The 24065-nt window shown below is 41.7% G+C and overlaps 1 protein-coding gene and 1 pseudogene across 1 annotated transcript; both read right to left on the reverse strand.

The window, feature by feature from the left end:
- Positions 1–1715: 1715 nt before the first annotated feature.
- Positions 1716–3525, reverse strand: LOC106577673 (uncharacterized). Its single transcript, XM_082965168.1, has 5 exons — positions 3483–3525; positions 2968–3333; positions 2440–2790; positions 2237–2325; positions 1716–2098 (listed from the first exon to the last, which is right to left on the reverse strand). Exons 1-5 carry the CDS (start codon positions 3523–3525, stop codon positions 1961–1963), a joined length of 987 nt encoding a protein of 328 aa, XP_082821294.1. The 3' UTR covers positions 1716–1960.
- Positions 3526–5638: 2113 nt separating this feature from the next.
- On the reverse strand, positions 5639–20469 carry LOC106577711 (uncharacterized; annotated as a pseudogene).
- Between the last annotated feature and the right edge of the window lie 3596 nt (positions 20470–24065).

Here is a 24065-nt window from a genome sequence, read left to right on the forward strand (position 1 = left end):
GCCAAACTTACCGAGTTGATTTATGATTTCTAGAATGTTTTAATTCGATGCCCACATTTTTCACTGTATTTTTTACAATTTGTATCGTGTTACACCAACATAACTGTCACTTTAATGTCAGTTTCCTTACATTTTTCATCATTCCATTACATCGTTAGCTTACCTTTCTTTCCTCTGTCACGTTTGTGTGGTTGTTCATGGGGATCACAATGAATAGTGGATCATATTAGGCTGAAGTATGACAAGTTTTGAAATAGTCTGGAACATTTAACCTATTTGAATCATTATGGAACACAGACTACACGTAACGGTTTAGACCTGGAGCCTGGCGACGACCTGACCGCTGTCATCCCAGTTCCATGATAAGTGAGGATTATTAGGGTAGATTTATAGGACTACTGGTCAACTCCTATTGTACACTTCTCTCACCTTCCAATATTTCATGGATTAAACAATTGAACATGGCAACTTTCAGGATGAACCAAACTACTGTACTTTGATTCACCAATATATTTTGTGTGTAAAGGCTATCCAAACTGGTTTTATTTTATTTATAAATACTTTCCTCACCCTAAATAATATACAATATCATTTTTCTAATCTACCAATTGGTGCTGAAAAGAAGATGAATATGTGTGAACTTTCATTGCTTTCTTTGATCCCTAATATTATGAACAGTTCCCTCTATATATTCTAGTGTGTAACGCCCTGGCCATAGAGAGGGGTTTTTGTTCTTTATTTTTGGTTAGGCCAGGGTGTTACATTGGGTGGGCGTTCTATGTTCATTTTTCTATGGTTTTGTATTTCTTTGTTTTGGGCCGTGTGTGTGTGTGTGTGTGTGTGTGTGTGTGGCTCCCAATCAGGCACAGCTGTCGTTTGTTGTTGCTGATAGGGAGTCACACATAAGGAGCCTGTTTTTCCTTTGGGTTTGGTGGGGGATTGTTTCTGTTTCGTGTTTGCACCTTGGTCTAATTCTAACGACAGGCATTACATAGTGAGACTGGTGAGAAATTCAAATAAAGGTACACCACATTTAGGGATAGCTGTAAACAAATGTACTTAATACCTGATTGAATGAAAAGTCCATAAGAAATTCAGCTGGCCAGTAAGTGGGAGGGTTTTCAGCTGTTGAATTGAATTTATTCAGCACATGCAAGGGAACCACGCCTGCAAAGCCCATTACACACGGTAAGTCTGAATAGCAACTACTGAGAAGTGCGTAGGAAAGGAGTGCGTAGGAAAGGCGTGTATTGCCTAAGTCTGAAATGGACCCTCAGTGACACGGGTGTGTTGTGGTTACGACGCACTGATGTGTGTGTAGAGAGCGTGTGATGATGACTGACAGTCATTGCTGGGGGTTAAGATGAGTTTACATGAGTGGAACATTTATTTAGGGCATTCAGAACACCACAGAGAGATGTGATACAGGATACAGCTTAAAAAGGAGAGATGACTGAAAGAGTTAGTCAATAGAATGGACTCTCTGCATGCATATATGCACATATTGTCATAAGGATGAGCTAATGTTACATTGAGCATAAACCTCAATCTGCTCTGATGTTGTTGCCCAAAATCAATGGTGGGGTTATTGTTCTTCCCTGCAAACCTACCAGTGAAACTGCTGTAGAAATTTAAAAGCAAGGGAAAAATCTGAGAGAAAATCACACAATACCTCTGTATGACAGCAGTTAACTATTTTATTTAATCTGCACAACATTATCAATGTAAAAAGGAATTTGACAGAATACAAGGCATTGTAACACACTTCACTAATATATAAAGCTAAATACAGTCAGAAACACATACAAGCAATTCAAGTTAATAAAGAGGCAACGCTGACGTTTCAGTCCATGTTTTCTTGTAAGACACTTACAATGGAAACTTCACTGATATATTAAGCTATATGCAGTGGGAAACACATAAAATCAATGCAAGTTATTAAAGAGCAAAAGTCTACATTTCAGTCCATGTTTTGGACTCTCACCCCAGAGTACACAGTGTCTCTCTCCATGGCTCCATGGCTCCTCTGTCTCCTGGCCTTCACTTTCTTGTGGACAACGTTCAGAGCAGTGTAATGGAGTGTGTCAACATCTTGATCCTGAGAGGAATAACAAAAATAAAATTAGACTAAAACATTGCTGGTGAATTGAAAAATTAAAGTGTATATTTTCAAATTTTGATTGAATAAAAAAAAGATTGATTCAGCAACAGCTAGACAAATGCCAGGTCTGTGTACCTGGTTATGACTGTGGACTGCCGGAGTACTTGGCTGAGGGGGCGTCCCTTTTAAGTGTCCCAAGAGAACATGGTCCTCCTTACAACCATCTGTGGAAATACAGACAGTGATAGAGGAGATTCAGGACATTTTGCTCCACCAGGCATTGAGTTTATTCACAGCAACATGAAAGAATATCACAACATATCAGAATTATCACTTACAGACAACATCCAGCTTGGTCCCATTTCCAAACAGTATCTCCCCACATGAGGCCACAGCACAGTAGTAAGTCCCAGCATCAGAGAGGCTGAGGTTCCTCTTGGGGAGGTTGTAGACACAGCTCTGTGTAGGAGACCCAGCCTCAGGAATCTTCTCACACTGATCATTCCTGTCTCCATTGGTGTAAATGATTCCTGGATGGGATTCTCCTGAGCCATGTCTGAACCAATAGACACCGTGTTCTCCTGCACAGGTCTCCGTGTGTATTGTACAGTTCAGAGTCACAGAATTTCCTGGCTGGACAGACTCAGACACAGGCTGCTGTATAACAGACATATTTCTGGACCAGGAACCTGACAAGAAGGCCAATAAACACATTTAATCTCTCTAGAGTATCCCTATGGCAAGTGTTATGAATCAAAATTGATTCAATAAAGATCGCATCTTATTCAGAGAATACATCATATTTACACTGTATACCAGTAAATTCAGATTTACAAAAAAATTCATCATAATAACTTTCGCTTTACCTTTGATGATGAGAATAACTCCTTGTCCAAACTCCACATTGTTTCCAAAAGCACTTCCACAGTAGTATGTGCCTGAATCAGAGAGTTCCACGTCTGTGATCATTAGGTGATTTTTCCCTTGGCCACTTTCCACTGAGAAGCGAGGGTTGTCCTTAAACTCATGGTAAAATGTTGCATTCCTGTCATACTTATACATGGTCGAGATGAGCTGAGGAATATTTCCAAAACTTTGCTTGTACCAGGAGAACATTATTCCCACGTCGCCTTTGTTGAAGCAGAGCAAAACTACTGTGTCTCCAACGTTGGCTGACATGAGACCATTCTTCTGACTGATGGATGAGGACTCAGTCCGAGTTACTCCATGAACTAGAGAACATTATTATATATTACCTGTTACATATCTCAATTACAACTTTGGATTTTCAAAATGTCTGTAGAGCAATAATTGGATACCTTGCGTCTCCAAATAAAGTTTGGACATCACATAAGCAGAGAAATCAAAAATATTGTCTTACCCCTCTCTACGATAAGTGGAAATATCAGACACAGTGCCATCATCTTTAAAGTTGTCAGCTCTTCACAACTTGGGTCTTGAGTGGAAAGAGTCCACCCATGTAGACAACACTTCAACAATGAAGTTACAGGTGATTGGTCGAATTGGACTGCATAATATTTGTTTACGCCTCACTCAGGCATGACTGTGGTCTTCACGTGTATCTTGTACAGTTTCAGAATTGTCCTACAGGTAGAATCTCATCGTTTCGATTTGTACAAATTAAGCACACATTTTTGAAGCACAGTTTCACTTATTGTTTATCATTGCAGCTACTATTGTCTAAGAGACTCACATTTGTAACCATTTTGGAATGTGCATGCTATGACACTGTCATCCACTCGGGCTTCTATCACCACACAGTATCTTCACCTCACTAAAACCATGTATGAAAAACACATAACAAACACAGCAACGTAGTCTTTTTTTAGTGATCTCTCATTCATCATTTACACTCAAATGAAAAGACGGATAGAATGCCCTCCCGTGATATTGTTATTGAGTAGGTCCATTGTTCCAGTGGTATAACATTACACTCGAGCATAGAAGGTATTTCGATCGTCTGGTAGGCTTGAGTCACTGGACAGCTAACAGCTGAGTTTCCCTTTGTAATCCGTGATAGTTTGCAAGTCCTGCCACATTCGACGAGCATCAGAACCGGTGTAGTAGGATTCTATCTTGGTCCAGTCGGTGCTAGCGAAACAGTCGTGTAGCTTAACATCCGCTTTATTGGGCCACTTCCACCTTGAGGGTGCAGCTGGTACTCCTGTTTGATTTTTTGCTTGTAAGGAGGAATCAGGATGATATCGCTCCTGTCTCAGCCTCCAGTATTTATGCTGCAATAGTTTATGTGTCGGGGGCTAGGTTCAGTCTGCTATATCTGGAGTATTTCTCCTGTCTCATCCAGTGTCCTGTGTGAATTTAGGTATGCTCCCTCTAATTTTCTCTCTCTCCCTTTTTCTCTTTCTCTGTTTCTCTCTCTCTCTCTCTCTTTCTCTCTCTCTTTCTCTCTTTCTTCTCTCGGAGGACATGAGCCCTAGGACCATGCCTCAGGACTACCTGGTCTGATGACTCCTTGCTGTCCCCAGTCCACCTGGTCATGCTGCTGCTCCAGTTTCAACTGTTCTGCCTGCGGCTATGTTCACTGGACCTGCTCTTTTGAACTCTCCCTCTTCAGCTATGACAAGCCAACTGACATTTACTCCTGAGGTGCTGCCCTGTTGCACCCTCTACAACCACTGTGATTATTATTATCTGACCCTGCTGGTCATCTAGGAATGTTTGAACTTCTTGGCCATGTTCTGTTATAATCTCCACCCGGCACAGCGAGAAGAGGACTGGCCACCCCTCAGAGCCTGATTCCTCTCTAGGTTTCTTCCTAGGTTCTGGCCTTTCTAGGAAGTTTTTCCTAGCCACCGTGCTTCTACATCTGCATTGCTTGCTGTTTGGGGTTTTAGGCTGGGTTTCTGTACGGCACTTTGTGACATCAGCTGATGTAAAAAGGGCTTTATAAATACATTTGATTGATACAGTTATAATCATATTTAAATGGGGTCACAGGGAGAGCTATGTATGCGTCTCTGTGTGTGGAGTAATGGTGATCTAGGGTGTTTTAGCATCTAGTTGCACAGGTTACATGCTGACAGATGTGAGGTAAAACAGATTTCAGTTTTCCTGCATTAAAGTCTCTGGCCACTAGGAGCTCCACCTCTGGGTGAGCATTTTCTTCTTAACTCAATGCCTTATACAGCTCATTGAGTGCGGTCTTAGTGCCAGCATCGGTTTGTGGTGGTAAATTGACATCTATGAAAAATATAGATAAAAAATGTATTGGTAAATAGTATGGTCTACACCTTATCATGGGGTATTCTAACTTAGGCGAGCAGAGCCTTGATAAATCCTTAATATTAGATATTGTGCACCAGCTGATGTTAACAAAGAGACACACACCCCCTCCCATCAGTTTCCCCAAAATCACCTATTACAAATTCAATGCCGGTGACTGTTATCAGCACCTCACAACCCTGAGCTGCACACTCCACTCCTGTTCCCCCACGACTGGAACCTAAGAGTAAACCTGCCTCTCAAACTCGCCCTGATAGGTTGCTAGGGAGGTTACTAGGGGGCCGGACACTTGCCCACCCTCTTGACTATACAGGTCACACTGGCAGCGGCAGAGGCCCTGCCGTCCTCTGACTCTCTGCCTGTCCCTGTATTAGGAGACCCTTCAGCAGCACCGAACCCAGCTGCTGCTAACTCCGATGACTGGTCCAGCCCTAACCTGGGCCCATTGGGGGCCCCAGCCACACCACTGTCACCAGCTGCAGACAGTACAGCCTCAACTGACCCAGCCACAGCCCTGGTCCCATTCGGGGGGTCCAGAATGCCCCTGCCCAGCGTGCACCACCTGACCTAGCTCCAGTCCTGTTCCTGCTACCACTGAGCTCAACCTCCTGGCCTGACTGTGGGGGACACACTACCTATTCTTGCTCCTGTGGTCCGAGCTGTTCCACCATCTACCCTGGACTCACCATTACTGCCTCCTGATCCGGCCCTGACCCTGGGTCTACCGTAGGGGCCTGCAAGTAGAGATACTGGGGTGCAAAAGAGCAAGAGGGTAAGTAGTAATATGGGGATGATGTAGTCTGGTGTATTATTTACAGATTGGCTGTTTACAGGTACAGTGATCAGTAAGCTGCTCAGACAGCTGATGCTTAAAGTTAGAGATGGAGATACAAGACTCCAGCTTCATAGATTTTTGCAATTCGTTTCAGTCATTGGCAGCAGAGAACTGGAAGGAAAGGCAGCCAAAGGTAGTGTTGGCTTTGGGGATAACCAATGCAATATACCTGCTAGAGCTCATGCTACGGGTGGGTGTTGCTTTGGTGACCAGTGAGTTGAGATAAGGCAGGGCTTTACCTAGCAAAGACTTATAGATGACCTGGAGCCAGTGGGTTTGGCGGTGAGTATGTAGTGAGGGCCAGCCAACGAGAGGGGTAGACTATTTGGGCTTTGGTGATAAAACGGATGGCACTGTGATAGACTACATCCAGTTTGCTGAGTAGAGTGTTGGGGGCTATTTTGTAAATGACATCACCGAAGTCAAGGATCGGTAGGACAGTCAGTTTTACGAGGGTATGTTTGGCGGCATGAGTGAAGGAGGCTTTGTTGCGAAATAGGAAGCCGATTCTAGATTTAATTGTGGATTGGAGATGCTTAATTTGAGTCTGGAAGGAGAGTTTACAGTCTAACCAGACACCTAGGTATTTGTAGTTGTCCACATATTATAAGTCAGAACTGTCCAGAGTAGTGATGATAGTCGAGCGGGAGGGTTCGGGCAGCAATCGGTTGAATACCATGCACTTAGTTTTACTAGCATTTAAAAGCAGTTGGAGGCCACGGAAGGAGTGTTGTATGGCGTTGAAGCTCGTTTGGAGGTTTGTTAGCACAGTGTCTATAGAAGGGCCAGATGTATACAGAATGGTGTTGTCTGTGTAGAGGTAGATCAGAGAATCACCAGCAGCAAGAGCAACATTGTTGATATATTCAGAGAAAAGAGTCAGCCCAAGATTTGAACCCTATGGCACCCCCATAGAGGGGGGGACAACAGGCCCTACGATTTGACACACTGAACTCCCTCAGAGAAGTAGTTGGTGAACCAGGCGAGGCAGTCATTAGAGAAACCAAGGCCATTGAATCTGCCGATAAGAATGCGGTGATTGACAGAGTCGAAAGCCTTGGCCAGGTCGATGAAGACGGCTGCACAGTACTGTCCTTTATCGATGGTGGTTATGATATCGTTTAGGACCTTGAACGTGGCTGAGGTGCACCCATGACCAGCTCTGAAACCAGATTGCGTAGTGGAGAAGGTACGGTGGGATTCGAAATGGTTGGTGATCTGTTTGTTAACTTGGCTTTGAAGATTCTAGAAATTTCAGGGCAGGATGGATTTAGGTCTATAACAGTTTGGGTCTAGAGTGTCTCCCCCTTTGAAGAGGGGGGAGGTTGGGCAAGTTGCTGCAGGGGGTGCTGAGATGTTGGCCAGGGTAGGGGTAGCCAGGTGGAAAGCGTGGCCAGAAATAAGTTGCATATCGTGGGGGATATTCGATGCTATTGTAGAATGCCACAGTATAAGGGTGAACAGGGGTGGAGCATCATGAGTATATGTGACTCGTTTCAGGAAACTAGGGGTAGGTTGCACGTCACTACTTCACAGGAGAGCCATTTGAACGTAAACTTTTTTTTATAATCAAAATGTGTTTTTTGGCAGAAATTCCTCCTGGAACATGTGAACTTCATGTGCCTTATTAACAAACTTGTATTTCAAATTGTTAAATTAGGAGCCTAGTTGGTTTAGCCACAGAAAAAGACAGTAACCTTCTAGCTAGCCATGATTGGTTGAGATAATGAGTGGGCTGGACATGCCGAGAGATTAGTTCGGATTGGTCTGCCATGTTGCACGCTTCTGTCTATTTCAGCTGGTCAGTATGTGTAGGTAATCCTGTCTAATGCGGCTTAATTTGAAATATATTGTGTATTAGAACTGCATAAGTGTTGCTTTCCACTTTCTGGAGGACTGAGTTCTAAAATCAATGGAATTAGAGTATGAAAGCTAAGGAGATGGAGGAAACAGCTGTCTCCATATTACTTCTTCAAACTAAGGGCAACCATGGCAGCCGTGACAGAGAGTGTCCTTCCATGTATACGGGTAAGATAGTCTAGCTAGCTACAATTTCATATATTACACGTTTCTAATATTGTCAGAAAGTAATATGTATGATCTGTGTAGTAATATTATTCATATCTCAGAGTAATTTGCTTATGTCATAGTCTAATGTTAGCTAGCTAACATGGAACCTGGTTGGTTAGTTCCCTTCAGATTCATGCAGGGTAATAACATCATGAGTTGGGATTATGGTTCATTGTTTAGCTATGCAAGTGACAAAGAAATGTCAAAATATTCCATTACCGTACTTCGAAGCATGTCAAACGCTGTTTAAAATCAATTTTTATGCTATTTTTCTCGTAAAATAGCGATAATATTCCAACCGGGCGACGTTGTATTCATTCAAAGGCTGAAATATATTTTTGTAGAATTCTCATGAACGTGCATCTCCAGTGTCACTGTTCCCAGCCTGACCACTCACAAACAGAGCTGCTGTACTTAGCCCAGAGACTGCAGACACCCCATTACACTTTCTGGCGCCTTCTGAGAGCCAATGGAAGCCTTAGAAAATGTCATGTTACAGCAGAGATGCTGTATTTTTGATAGAGATGCCACAGAAGGAGAACAAATTGTCTGACAGGGCACTTCCTGCTTGTAATCTTCTCAGGTTTTTGCCTGCCATATGAGTTTTGTTATACTCACAGACACCATTCAAACAGTTTTAGAAACTTTAGAGTGTTTTCTATCCACATCTACTAATAATATGCATATTCTCATTTCTGGGCAAGAGTAGTAACCAGTTTAAATCGGGTACGTTTTTTATCTGGCCGTGAAAATACTGCCCCCTAGCCCCAACAGGTTAACATTAGAAGCCTCCTCCCTAAGTTTGTTTTATTCACTGCTTTAGCACACTCTGCCAATGCGGATGTCCTAGCTGTGTCTGAATCCTGGCTTAGGAAGACCACCAAAAACCCTGAAATTTCCATCCCTAACTACAACATCTTCCGACAAGATAGAACTGCCAAAGGAGTCAGTGTTGCAATCTACTGCAGAGATAGCCTGCAGAGTTCTGTCTTACTATCCAGGTCTGTACCCAAACAATTCAAGCTTCCTCTTATAAAAATCCACCTTTCCAGAAACAAGTCTCTCACCATTGCCACATCCTACACATCCATTGCCACATCCCACATCCTACAATCTAAGCTTGATGCCCTCAATCTTACACAAATGATCAATGAACCCACAGGTACAACCCCAAATCCGTAAACACGGGGACCCTCATAGATATCATCCTAACCAACCTGCCCTCCAAATACACCTCTGCTGTCTTCAACCAGGATCTCAGTAATCACTACCTCATTGCTTGCGTCCGTAATGAGTCAAATGACCACCCCTCATCACTGTCAAACGCTCCCTAAAACACTTCAGCGAGCAGGCCTTTCTAATCGACCTGGCCCGGGTATCCTGGAAGGATATTGACCTCATCCCGTCAGTAGAGGATGCCTGGTTATTCTTTAAAAGTGCCTTCCTCACCATCTTAAAAAATCATGCCCCATTCAAAAAATGTTGAACCAGGAACAGATATAGCCCTTGGTTCTCTCCAGACCTGACTGCCCTTGACGAGCACAAAAACATCCTGTGGCGTTCTGCATTAGCATCGATTAGCCCCCGTGATATGCAACTTTTCACGGAAGTTAGGAACCACTATACACAGGCAGTTAGGAAAACTAAGGCTAGCTTTTTCAAGCAGAAATTTTCATCCTGCAGCACAAACTCAAAAAGGTCTGTGACACTGTAAAGTCCATGGAGAAAAAGAGCACCTCCTCCCAGCTGACCACTGCACTGAGGTTAGGAAACACTGTCACCACCGATAAATCCACTATAATTGAGAATTTCAATAAGCATTTTTCTACGGCTGGCCATGCTTTCCACCTGGCTAACCCTACCCCGATTAACAGGCCTGCACCCCCCACAGCAACTCGCCCAAGCCTCCCCCATTTCTCCTTCACCCAAATATAGCTGATAGCTGATAGCTGATGTTCTGAAAGAGCTGTAAAATCTGGACCCCAACAAATCAGCCAGGCTAGACAATCTGGACCCTCTCTTTCTAAAATGATCTGCCGAAATTGTTACAACCCCTATTACTAGCCTGTTCAACCTCTCTTTCGTATCGTCTGAGATTCCCAAAGATTGGAAAGCGGCTGCGGTCATCCCCCTCTTCAAAGGGGGAGACACTCTAGACCCAAACTGCTATAGACCAATATCTATACTACCTTGCCTTTCTTAGGTATTCGAAAGCCAAGTTAACAAACAGATTACCGACCATTTCGAATCCCACCGTCCCTTCTCCGCTATGCAATCTAGTTTCAGAGCTGGTCATGGGTGCACCTCAGCCATGCTCAAGGTCCTAAATGATATCATAACCGCCATCGATAAGAGACATTACTGTGCAGCCGTATTCATTGACCTGGCCAAGGCTTTCAACTCTGTCAATCACCACATTCTTATCGGCAGACTCAACAGCCTTGGCTTCTCAAATGATTGCCTCGCCTGGTTCACCAACTACTTCTGTGATAGAGTTCAGTGTGTCAAATCGGAGGGCCTGTTGTCCGGACCTCTGGCAGTCTCTTTGGGGGTGCCACAGGGTTCAATTCTCTGTCGGTCGACTCTCTTCTCTGTATACATCAATGATGTCGCTCTTGCTGCTGGTGATTCTCTGATCCACCTCTATGCAGACGACACCATTCTTTATACCTCTTGCCCTTCTTTGGACACTGTGTTAACTAACCTCCAGACGAGCTTCAATGCCATACAACTCTCCTTCCGTGGCCTCCAACTGCTCTTAAATACAAGTAAAACTAAATGCATGCTATTCAACCGATCGCTGCCCGCACCTGCCCGCCCGTCCAGCATCACTACTCTGGACGGTTCTGACTTAGAATATATGGACAACTACAAATACCTAGGTGTCTGGTTAGACTGTAAACTCTCTATCCAGACTCGCATTAAGCATAGCCAATCCAAAATGAAATCTGGACTCGGCTTCCTATTTCGCAACAAAGCATCCTTTACTAATGCTGCCAAACATACCCTCGTAAAACTGACCATCCTACCAATCCTGGACTTCGGCGATGTAATTTACAAAATAGCCTCCAACACTCTACTCAACAAATTGGATGCAGTCTATCACAGTGTCATCCATTTTGTCACCAAAGCCCCATATACTACCCACCACTGCGACCTGTATGCTCTCGTTGGCTGGCCCTCCCTTCATACTCATCACCAAACCCACTGGCTCCAACTCATCTACAAGTCTCTGCTAGGTAAAGCCCCGCCTTATCTCAGCTCACTGGTCACCATAGCAGCACCCACCCGTAGCACGTGCTCCAGCAGGTATATCTCACTGGTCACCCCCAAAGCCAATTCTTCTATTGGTCACCTTTCCTTCCAGTTCTCTGCTGCCAATGACTGGAACGAACTGCAAAAATCACTGAAGCTGGAGACTCATATCTCCCTCACTAGCTTTAAGCACCAGCTGTCAGAGCAGCTCACAGATCACTACACCTGTGCATAGCCCATCTGTAAACAAATCAAATCAAAATCAAATGTATTTATATAGCCCTTCTTACATCAGCTGATATATTAAAGTGCTGTACAGAAACCCAGCCTAAAACCCCACACAGCAAGCAATGCACGGTGGCTAGGAAAAACTCCCTAGAAAGGCCAAAACCTAGGAAGAAACCTAGAGAGGAACCAGGCTATGAGGGGTGGCCAGTCCTCTTCTGGCTGTGCCGGGTGGAGAGTATAACAGCACATGGCCAAGATGTTCAAATGTTCATAAATGACCAGCATGGTCAAATAATAATAATTATAGTAGTTGTCGAGGGTGCAACAAGTCAGTAACACAAAAGTAAGTGTCATTTGGCTTTTTCATAGCCGATCTTTGAGAGTATTGTAACCCAAAAAATGTTTAACAAATCAAAATATATTTTATATTTGAGATTCTTCAAAGTATCCACCCAGTATCTCTACCGCTCCTGCTGTCTCTAGAGAGTTGAAAACAGCAGGTCTAAGACAGGTAGCACGTCCGGTGAACAGGTTAGGGTTCCAGCAGGTCTGGGACAGCAGGTCTGGGACAGGTAGCATGTCCGGTGAACAGGTCAGGGTTCCATAGCCGCAGGCAGAACAGTTGGAACTGGAGCAGCAGCACGGCCAGGTGAACTGGGGACAGCAAGGAGTCATCAAGCCAGGTAGTCCTGAGGCATGGTCCTAGGGCTCAGGTCCTCCGAGAGAGAGAGAGAAAGAAAGAAAGAAAGGAGAAGAAAGAAAGAAAGAAAGAAAGAAAGAAAGAAAGAAAGAAAGAAAGAAAGAAAGAAAGAAAGAGAGAATTAGAGAGAGCATATTTAAATTCACACAGGGCACCAGAAAAGACAAGAGAAATACTCCAGATGTGAGAGACTGACCCTAGCCCCCGACCCATAAACTACTGCAGCATAAATACTGGAGGCTGAGACAGGATGGGTTAGGAGACACTGTGGCCTCATCCGATGAAACCCCCGGACAGGGCCAAACAGGTAGGATATAACCCCACCCACCTTTCCAAAGCACAGCCCCCACAACACTGGAGGGATATCCCCAACCACCAACATACCATCCCGGGACAAGGCCGAGTATAGCCCACAAAGATCTCCGCCACGGCACAACCCAAGGGGGGGCGCCAACCCAGACAGGAAGACCACGTCAGTGACTCAACCCACTCAAGTGACGCACCCCTCCCAGGGACGGCATGGAAGAACACCAGTAAGCCAGTGACTCAGCCCCTGTAATAGGGGTAGAGGCAGAGAATCCCAATGGAAAGAGGGGACAGCCCATCCAACGACCTCATCCCCATACTGTATTTATTTATTTATCTTGCTCCTTTGCACCTCAGTATCTCTACTTGCACATTCATCTTCTGCACATCTACCATTCCAGTGTTTAATTGCTATATTGTAATTACTTCGCCACCATGGCCTATTTATTGCCTTACCTCCCTTCTCCTACCTCAGTTGCACACACTGTATATAGACTTTTTCTACTGTATTATTGACGGTATGTTTGTTTATTCCATGTGTAACTCTGTGTTGTTGTATGTGTCGAACTGCTTTGCTTTATCTTGGCCAGGTCGCAGTTGTAAATGAGAACCTATTCTCAACTAGCCTACCTGGTTAAATAAAGGTGAAAATAAAAAAATAAAAAAATATGTGGGGGAAACACCTAAAGAATGAAACACGTATATTTTAGTCAGTCATACATTCCCTGTATATAATTTACAGAAACTTTCACTAACTGATGTGTAACACCCGAGAGTACATGGCTGACATGACACCCCAACTTAACTAATGCATGTGACACATTTTATGTAGTCTGTTTCACTCTCTGGTTAGTGCTGTTCTCATAGGAAGCAATCTATCAGAAGGAGGAACCTCCTCTATTGGTCTCCTTCTGACAGAGCATTACAGTCTTATAATACTTGTCTGATTGAGAATGTACTGAAAGTTCACCCATGACATCATCATAAACTGGCCCCTCCCCCTGAGCCGATGAATCTAGAATAAATGTATCACACATGAGACAGTTTACTCAGAGAGTTCAAATAGGGTTCATCAGCAGTTATTTGTGGTTTGTAACTGATTTCAGGTAACTAAATATATTTTAGAGTCAGTTTAATAAATTACTGTTTTGCTGTGGCTGTAAACTGTCAGGGGCAACATGAACAACAAGTAAAGATAGTGAGAACAACAGTGACATCACATAGACATCCTGCTGAAAACCACATAGAGACACAGAGACACAGAGAGCAGGTAGGAGGGTCCTGTCTGCACAAAGCCAGCAGGCCTACCTGACCAAAGCATAGATACGACCTTGTCTTGGGCTTACAGCAGACTGCAGAGTACCTGTGAGCTTGTTCACTGTGTGGGGGTGGGTGTAAGTGACATGCTATCAACACAACTAAAAGAGGACAACACATTACAGAGGAGGGATGACTTGAATAAATAGGTTTTCTCCCATACTTATTCAACTACTCCCTGGAACTCAATACAAAACTACACACAAACACATGAGTCATTGTCTTTGTCATATAGAGATCACTCTGCTACCCATTTTTATTTTGAATGATTGTGTGGCTCCTCCTGGTAACTAAGCTACACTTTATAATAACTTAGTTGATGTTAGTAGTAATGATCCAGTGATGATGACTACCTAACCTGATGCAAGTAACTCTATGATGCTGAAATGGATTTATAACATGTTATATATGTGTATACCCATGTACTAAAGGTGTATATTACCTTTTTATAGATTTTTAACAGCAACACAATGTCTTTTTTGGGCCTTTGATGACAGATATTATGACTACACACATGATCTACCACAGGAAAGTACATTTTCAATGGTTCTTCGTGAACAATTTGAACATTTTGACAATTATATAAGTTGCTGCCAACTCTACTGTTCAGGCAGTTATGGGGACTTCCTTGTACACTGCTGCATCCTATTGAAAGATAAATTAAGTGCAGTACTTCAAGCTGCACATATGCATATTCACATTTTGTATTGTTTGTGAAAACGTCTCAGTTACAATGTGTACATTGCAAAGCAAAGCAAAAAAATAGCACCCACTTCTGTCATCATTAAGTGCTTTGAGAGGCTAGTTAAGGATCAGATCACCCCTACCTTACCTGACACCCTAGACCCACTGCAATTTGCTTACCGCCCCAAGGCCATCAGACTTTTAAATAGCCATCACTAGCCAGCTACCACCCGGTTACTCAACGCTGCACCTTAGAGGCTGCTTCCCTATATACATAGACATGGAATCACTAGTCACTTAAATAATGTTTACATACTGCTTTACTCATCTCATATGTATTTACTGTATTCTATTCTTCTGTATTTTAGTCAATGCCACTCTGACATTGCTCATCCTAATATTAATATATGTCTTAATTCCATTCTTTTACTTTTAGATTTGTTTATTGTTGTGAATTGTTAGATACGACTGCACTGTTGGAGCTAGGAACACAAGCATTTCGCTACACCCGCAATAACATATGCTAAATATGTGTATGTGATCAATACAATTTGATTTGATATGATTTGATATTTGGATTATCTTTTCAACAATATCAGCTCTCTTCAAAATATACTCAGGAAAGAAGTCTATTTTTAGTTCAGGCTTTTCTCATAAAGAGAGTGTGTTGTGATCTTAATGACATGGATGTTTGTGGTTTTGATTCACTGAGGTGTGTGAAGACAGTGTGTGGTGAGGACTGATGGTCATTGCTGGGGGTTACGGAGTTAAACTGAGTGGAAAATCTAATTAGGGCCGGAGAGATGTGATGCAGGAAACAGTTTAAAAAAGAGTTTAAGACAACTAAAGTGATAGTCAATAGAATGTACTCTATGCATGATACTATGTACATCATGTAATCAGGATGCAATGTCCCTGCAAACTTCAAGATCACATGCACCGAATACACCTTCACCTTACAGTGAAGTGCTTACTTACAAGCCCTCAGTTTAAAGAAAATGATCTAAAAAAAAAGAAATAAAAGTAACAAATAATTAAAGAGCAGCAGTAAAATAACTGTAGCGAGGCTGTATACAGGGGGTACTGGTACAGAGTCAATGTGAGGGGGCACCGCTTAGTCGAGGTAATATGTACACGTAGGTAGAGTTATTAAAGTGAATATGCATAGATTTTTTTTTAACTAGGCAAATCCGTTAAGAACAAATTCTTGTTTACAATGACAGTCTAGGAACAGGGGTTAACTGCCTTGTTCAGGGGAGAACAATCAATTTTTACCTTGTCAGCTCGGGGATTCAACCTAGCAACCTTTCGGTTACAGGCCCAACACTCTAACCACTAGGCTACCTGCCTCCCCAAAACAAATTTACTACTGTGCTGTGGCCTCATGTGGGGAGATACTGTTTGGGAACGGGATCAAGCTTTACATTGACCGTAAGTGATATTTCAAAATGTTTCTAATATTGTATGTCCGGTGAAGCAAAATGTCCTGAATATCCTCTTCACTGTCTGTATTTCCACAGATGGTTGTAAGAAGGAACATGTTCTCTTGGTGTGCTGCGGTGTAGCGTTGGCTCTTCGTGTCATCATCATCATTGTCCTTGCTTGTGTTATGTATAAGATTACCAAGAAAACCTCTCTGCTGTCCAGAGGTAAGCGGTATCATTGTCCACAATATATGCTTAAACTGTTGGTGCAGTATTATTACATGTTTTAGTAAAAAAAACGGGGTTAATTCATTGTATACTGATGATGATCATGATGATGATGATGATGATTCCTTCATGTTTGTCTAAAAGGAAAGCATCCTCAGCCAAATGGTCCGGCAGTCCCCAGTTCTCATAACCAGGTATTCAGACCTTATAGTGAACTATTCTGAGTATGACTTTGATTAACTTTAAACAAATCCTTCTATCAAATGATCAGGTCATGTACATTGTATTTTCCTGCTAGATTCATTCATTTAGCATTTATCAAACGCATATCCTTACAAAAAATAAAAATTAAATAATAATAATTAAATTCAATGAAAATGGTTCCTTCTGTCAAGTTTGTTCTCAAACAAAGCACCAAAGCACCACAGTTGTATGTAGCTGTCTCCTTACTCTGTCTTGGAGATGGTCAACTCCACTCTTCACACTCTAACGTTTAGTCTCAGTAAAGTCCTTACTTAAGGTTAAGGTTGTTGGAATAAAAAATATTTTGAGTGTGATAAAATGATGATGCCATGAGAGGAGTCTTCTGTCCAACAGTTTGCTTGAACCAAGTGACAGTGATCAAGTGAGAGCTATACTTTGTCGCAGGTGTGTAACCATCACAGCCGTCTTGTTGGATTACATCCTTGTTAAGTGAACAACCTGTGAAGAAAACATACTAAATAAAACAAAAACAAAGGTATAGTACAGAATTATACATTATTATCATTATTCAGACTACATAGCCATTAAAATGTATAAAAAAAAACTATGATATAAAAAAGTAAAAGGATCCACATTAGTACTTATGACTTACCAAAATTGGCATGAAACAAAAATATACTGTCATCATGTAAAAGCTGCCCTGTTGTCAGACCCACACACTATAGAGTTCAGAAAGGACATAAAATGTATGATTTTGCACACTCATCGGGTAATCATTATGAAGTAGGAGGAAACTCTGAACTAAGTGACTTTATTGGCTGTCTGAACAGGTATAAAACATCTGATAAAAACTACAATCTAACGTGTCCTGTGGCATACCATAGTTAGAGCAGCCCTTCAAATGATGTAAAGTCAGAGTTACTGGTTTATATTTTTTCATCATTTGGGTCGGTGGCTGAGACTACTGGTACATATGTCCTCTTTGACATACACAGTGGGTTTACATTGTATTTCTCACTTCATGTCTGTAGAAGGCAGTTCAAGCTTTCAGGAGGAAGTGAACTCTGGTGAGGTTGGCACATTTTTGACAAAATAAAGATGTGATCCTTTGATACCTGGTGCATATATGTCATTAAACTTGAAAAGAAAACATGTTAATTGAAATATCACACAAGCATAAGGGCAGGTTAGAGTTCCATGTTACAACTATTATCATCATAAGGAAGACTTCAGACATTTGCTAAATCATTATATATATTTTGTTGTACGCTTCCACAAAAACAAATGTATCTACTAAGTCAACCTCAGCCACTATTGCTAAGGATTTGAGACTTCTGAAACCATCCTAGTATCAGCTTTCACAATTGCTGGACAAGTATGCTGTGCACCTGAATGATTTTACATTTATATTAGGCATAGCTAGGCCCTTGCAATGGCATCCTACAGCAAATGAGAAATGTATATAACAGCCAGTTCAAACTGGAACAGTCAAGATCAAGGTTGAGTTCAGAGGAAGGGTGGGGCTTGACTTAGAATGATGCTGATTGGATGACCCTCATATGTCACATTCTGCCTTGATGAGTCAACCAGAGTAGATGGTTTCTTACTCTCTCTGTTCTCTCTGTTCTCTCCTCTGTCTCCTGGGCTTGGAATTCTTCTTGTCAGTGAACATCAGTGCAGTATAGTTCAGGGCATCATTGTCACCATGGAGCTATGGGGATGAAACACAGACTCAATGAATTCAGACTCTGGATCAAATTTAATGCTGTCATATTTAGCTTTAATACTCTTGTCCAGGCTCACTCTTGATACAACATTTCTGCTAACTTGTTGGTCTGATGTGTTTGCATGAGGATTCCCATACTGGCTTTCTTTGCTGAGAAGCATTCCAATCTAAAAGTCAAAATACAGAACGTTTGAAACACTGGAAACTTCTTCTTATTTACTATTTAAAAAGCGTACTACCGTGTCTTATTTTCTTCTTAATTAAGAAATGACATCAGAGTATCTGTAAATAGGATGCTGTGTGCGTGAGGGGTGCTAGTGGCATGAGAAGAAAAAATGCTCTTCAATACCGCAACATACATTTCTATTTAGTATGGCCCAAATAAATACCTTCAACTTCCTTAGTCTTGATTATTGTTAAACGCTTTATTTATCTTATCACAAGGTAGTCATTGTCAAATGAGTTTGGCAGAGAAACAATGCACCTAATTCATTACAGTTACAGCTAACAAAGTTAACAATTAAGGCTGTGTCATTCATCCATTTCTACTGTCTGATCCCAGAGTACACCGTCTCTTCATCCATGTTGCTTCTCTGTCTTCTAGACCTGTTCTTCTTGTTGCTCAGATTCAGAGCTACATAATGGAGACTGTCTGCATCTTGGGCCTGTGAAGAACAATAATAAAATGAAGGAGAAAAATATAATTTTATTGTAACCCCTTTCACACTTCTTTATAGGGTAATACAACATAAGGAATTCTATTTAACGCTGCATCTGAAGAAGAGACTGCTGGACCTCTTGTCTGAGAGACGGGTCCCGAAAAGAAACATAGAAGACATAATGATACAACTCCTTCTTCCATTACAGATACATCTGGTGATATGAAAGAAAAGCAACTTCTATGAAGGACTTTACCTGTTACATACATCATTCATTTATTTGTTATGGACTTCACTTACCTCTACAGTGCAGACACTTTCTCTTGTTCATCTTGTACATGATGCTACCAAGGACAGTGATCAGGATAAACGAGAGACCCAATGCTGCGCTCAGGCAGTACACTAAGAGAAGAGAGTCTGTGACATTGTCCCGGAAAGTTGTTGGACGTTTTCTAATGTGGTGTAAATAACTACAACTGTTTACAGTTTGACAGAGTAGATTAAACAATAGATATAAACAGAAATGTAAGATATTTAACTTACCCTTGATGTCCAGCTTGGTCCCGTTCCCAAACAGTATCTCCCCACATGAGGCCACAGCACAGTAGTAAGTCCCAGCATCAGAGATGCTGGGGTTCCTCTTGGGGAGGTTGTAGACACAACTCTCTGTAGGAGGACAAGCCTCTGGACTCTTCTCACACCAATCACTCCTGTCTCCATGGGTGTAAATGATTCCTGGATGGGATTCTCCTGAGCCATGTCTGAACCAGTAGACACTGTGTTCTCCTTCACAGGTCTCAGTGTGTATTGTACAATTCAGAGTCACAGAGTCTCCTGGCTGGACTAACTCCGACACAGGCTGCTGTACAACGGTTGTGATTCTGGATGCTGAACCTAACAAAAATGTTTTTACGTCAGCAAATGTGTTTCCTATTTTATTATCCAACATTTATTGAAAACTTAAGCGACAGTAATGTCTGATTGTGCGAATACCTCACATTTAATTAAGACATTGAATATCCAAAACGTAAAGTGCAAAAATGCTGAAGATTAGTTTCAAAACATTAGTTTCTAGTTATTAACTCTCTAAATTCAGATTTTGTACCTTTAACATCAAGAATGGATCCTTCTCCAAATTCTACCTGGTTGGAATAAGAACTCCCTCATTAATATGTTGCTGAATCTGAGAGCTGCATGTCTGAGATCCTTTGGTGTTTTATTCCTTTGCCACATTGCACTGAGAAGTGAAGGTTGCCTTTAAATTCATTGTGGAATGGAGCATTATTGTCATACTTGTAAGCTGAGGACCATCACCCAAGGTTTTCTTGACCCACAAGAAGTGCAGTGCTAACTTGCCTTCATGTGAGCAGTGCAAAGTCACTGTGTCTCCTATGTTGGCTGAAACAAGGCGCATGGTTGAGGATTGCACCGCAGATAGAATACACACAAAGACAAATATGAATTGCATCAATAAAGTTCCTGGTTGTCTTCAATTTTAGGGTGTACCCCCTATAAGCACAGTAGTATAAAAATTGGAAGTGGAAGTGAGAAGTGGAAATATCAGCCTGAGTGTGATGATCCATCTAGACACCTTTGCCCTAGAACACACAAAAAACGATACATACCTCGTCCTAAACATCAGCGCCACAGGTAACTTCCACAAAGCTTTGAACATTGAGACACAAGGCAAGAAGGGCCTTCTATGCCATCAAAAGGAGCATAAATTTGACATACCATTTAGGATCTGGCTAAAAATACATGAATCATTTATAGAACCCATTTCCCTTTATGGTTGTGAGGTCTGGGGTCTGCTCACGAACCAAGAATACACAAAATGAGACAATACTAAATTGAGACTCTGCATGCAGAATTCTTCTAAAATATCCTCTGTGTACAACGTAAAACACCAAATAATGCATGCAGAGCATTATCAAAATCCAGAAAAGAGCCATTCAATTCTACAACCACCAAAAAGGAAGCAATTCCCAAACCTTCCATAACAAAGCCATCACCTAGAGAGAAGAGAACTCTAAGCAAGCTGGTCCTGGCGCTCTGTTCACAAACACAAACAGACCCCACAGAGCCCAAGGACAGCAACACAATTAGACCCAACCAAATCATGAGAAAACAAAAAGATAATTACTTGACACATGGGAACGAATTTACAATAAAACAGAGCAAACTAGAATGCTATTTGGGCCCAAACAGAGTGTACACAGTGGCAGAATACCTGAACACCGTGACTGACCCAAAATGAAGTAAATCTTTGACTATGTACAGAATCAGTGAGCATAGCCTTGCTATTGAGAAAGTAAGGCAGACCTGGCCCTCAAGAGAAGACAGACTATGTGCACACTGCCCACAAAATGAGGTGGAAACTGAGCTGCACTTCCTAACCTCCTGCCAAATGTATGACCATATTAGAGACACATATTTCCATCAGATTACACAGACCCACAAAGATTTTGAAAAAAATCTAATTTTGATAAACTCCCATACATTTTGGGCGAAATACCACAGTGTGCCATCACTGCAGCAATATTTGTGACCTGTTGCCACAAAAAAAGGGACTTTTTTATGTTTATTTCACTTTTGTTTGTTAACTATTTCACTTGCTTTGGCACTTGCTTTGGCACTTGCTTTGGCACTTGCTTTGCCAATAAAGCATTTTCAATTGAATTGAATTGAATTTGAATTGAAAATTTAATTGACATTGAATTGTCATCCTCTTTACTAACTGTGTCTTGAGTGGAAGAAGTCTACCCATGTAGACAATACTTCAACAGTGGTCTATTTGGTGATTGGTTGAACTGGACGCATCATTTTTGTTGATGCCTTATCAAGCCCACCCACCATGGTCTTCACAGGTAAACCGAGAATCACTTACTGTGTATAATCAATGCTAAAAGAGTTCCAATTCTAGTCATTTGCAACAACTGGCTGGATGAATGCTGTTTAATACTCTGTTAAAACTCTTATCTGGATAGATAGGCTGTGTAAGAACAATTCAAATATCATCCAACAACCATTTTTCTGTTTTGGCAATCATCATTTTCTGTACAGCACTTTGTGACATCGGTTGATGTAAAAAGGGCTTTATAAATACATTTCATAAATTTATTTACCACCTGATTTACCATCACAGGTTGTTGTTGTTTTTTAAATAGTAGTTTGTACTTTTGTATTTTTTAAGCATACATTATGTGTACCTGTATGCTCTTGGCATCCATGTCAATTGTGTGCCTTAGATATCTTTGGTTCCACCACATGCAGCAGTTACAGTTCTCCTGATGACCTATAGGAGGACTGTTATTCATAGAATGTGACTTGATACTGTATGTACAGGATGAATAGGGGTGGAGCATCATGAGTGTATAAGGGGGAAACACTTACAGGATGAAGCAAGTCTATTTTATGTCAGTCTTACGTTCACTATTTCACAGAAACATGAAGTATAACACGTTAGAGTTCAATAGGGTCTAGACGTGTACCTGGGTGGGTAGGGCTCTTGGCTGTAGACTGGATACACCTTCTACTCTACACTCTGTAAACTAATGATTACACTTCAAAAATGAATAAAACCTATGATCTTGTAAGTGATAAGATACTGTGTTAGTCTACATGGCATGCAGTATGTCAGTGGGTCTGTTCTTCTAGTTGTGATAGGCGTGAACAACAACTAAAGAGAGTAACTGACTGACACCACATAGACATCCTGCTGAAAACCATAGAGTGTGTAGAAGTTCAGCAGGCCTGTCCAAAGCGTTGATATAGCCTCATCTTGAGCTCTCAGCAGACCATAGTGTTCAGGTACCTGTGTACAGCTCAATGAGTGCATGATGCGTGGGTGGATTCAGCGTGGTAACACTAGGTTGTCTCTGCAGAAGCCCTCTGGACAAAGATTCATACAGACATGCAGTATGTACAGAACACTTTTACAATGGGCTTATTGGTGATTGGTCGGACTGGACGTGTGCGTCATTTTTGTAAATGCCTTATTCAGCCCAGCATGGTCTGCATAACTGAAAATGAATCATATGATCAATGTTTAAAGTGAGGCAATGCTTACTTTATATAATATTTTGTGCAGGTTTGGTGAAGCACACTTATTGGTGTCTTGATGATGATGTAATTTTCTTAATAAACATTGTGTAGTTTGCAGGCACTGTCTAGACAAAGATGTCCAATCCTGAGGTTTCACTGTATGTCAGTCTCATTACCTATCATTCACAGAATCATGCTCTATCTGAAGTGTAACACCTGACAGTTTAATAGGGGCCAGGGGTCAGGTGTGTACCTGGGTGGATAGGGCTCTTATCTGTAGCCTAGTATACATTTATACAACTTCTACTTTAAATCAATTATCGTAGTTACAGAATGAACATGAACATGCTTTTTAGTCCAGGATTAGGCATAATCTGTGTCTGGGAAACTGGCCCATGTGATAGATAGAGGCTATATAGCATGCAATATGTCAGTGGACTGTGTTTCAAATTGTCATGGTGGTGATCAACAATGTAAACATGAGAGAAAACACACTGACACCACATAGACATCCTGCTGAAACTACATAGTGAGTGAAAGGCCAACCAGGCCTGTCCAAAGCAAAGAGACAGATTTGTTTTGAGCTCACAGCAGACCAAAGTGTTCAGGTACCTGTGAACAGCTCACTGAGTGCATGATGTGTGGGTGTGTTTAGCATGGTAATAGCAGGTTGTGTCTGCAGCAGCCATCTGCACAAAGAAACATACTGTACATACATACTTTATGTACAGAAAGTAAGAGATGGAAGAAGTCTATTTTAGTCCTTATAAGTTGTTTAAATATATATTTATTACTGCAAAAATAAGGCACTTTCTGTACACAGGGATTTCAGAAGAGCAGTTCAATCAATTTACACATACAGCATAAGCAAGGATGATGATGATCAGTTGAATTAGAAGTCACAGGCTAATACTTTTCAAATGCAATACGAGCAACTGAGACATCTCAATAAATAAGAATTTGCAATGAATAGCGATGATACAGTATCTCCTACTTTACTCCAAAACCCATCTACAGTCT

The sequence above is a fragment of the Salmo salar genome, chromosome 18 (assembly GCF_965601325.2).
Source record: "Salmo salar chromosome 18, fSalSal1, whole genome shotgun sequence".
NCBI classification, from domain to species: domain Eukaryota; kingdom Metazoa; phylum Chordata; class Actinopteri; order Salmoniformes; family Salmonidae; genus Salmo; species Salmo salar.

Coding starts and splice junctions, on each gene's coding strand:
- LOC106577673 (XM_082965168.1), bottom strand. CDS start 3,525: ATGATGGCACTGTGTCTGATATTTCCACTTATCGTAGAGAGGG. Junction 3,334..3,482: donor TCCACTTATCGTAGAGAGGG/GTAAGACAATAT, acceptor AATGTTCTCTAG/TTCATGGAGTAACTCGGACT. Junction 2,326..2,439: donor GACCAAGCTGGATGTTGTCT/GTAAGTGATAAT, acceptor GTATTTCCACAG/ATGGTTGTAAGGAGGACCAT.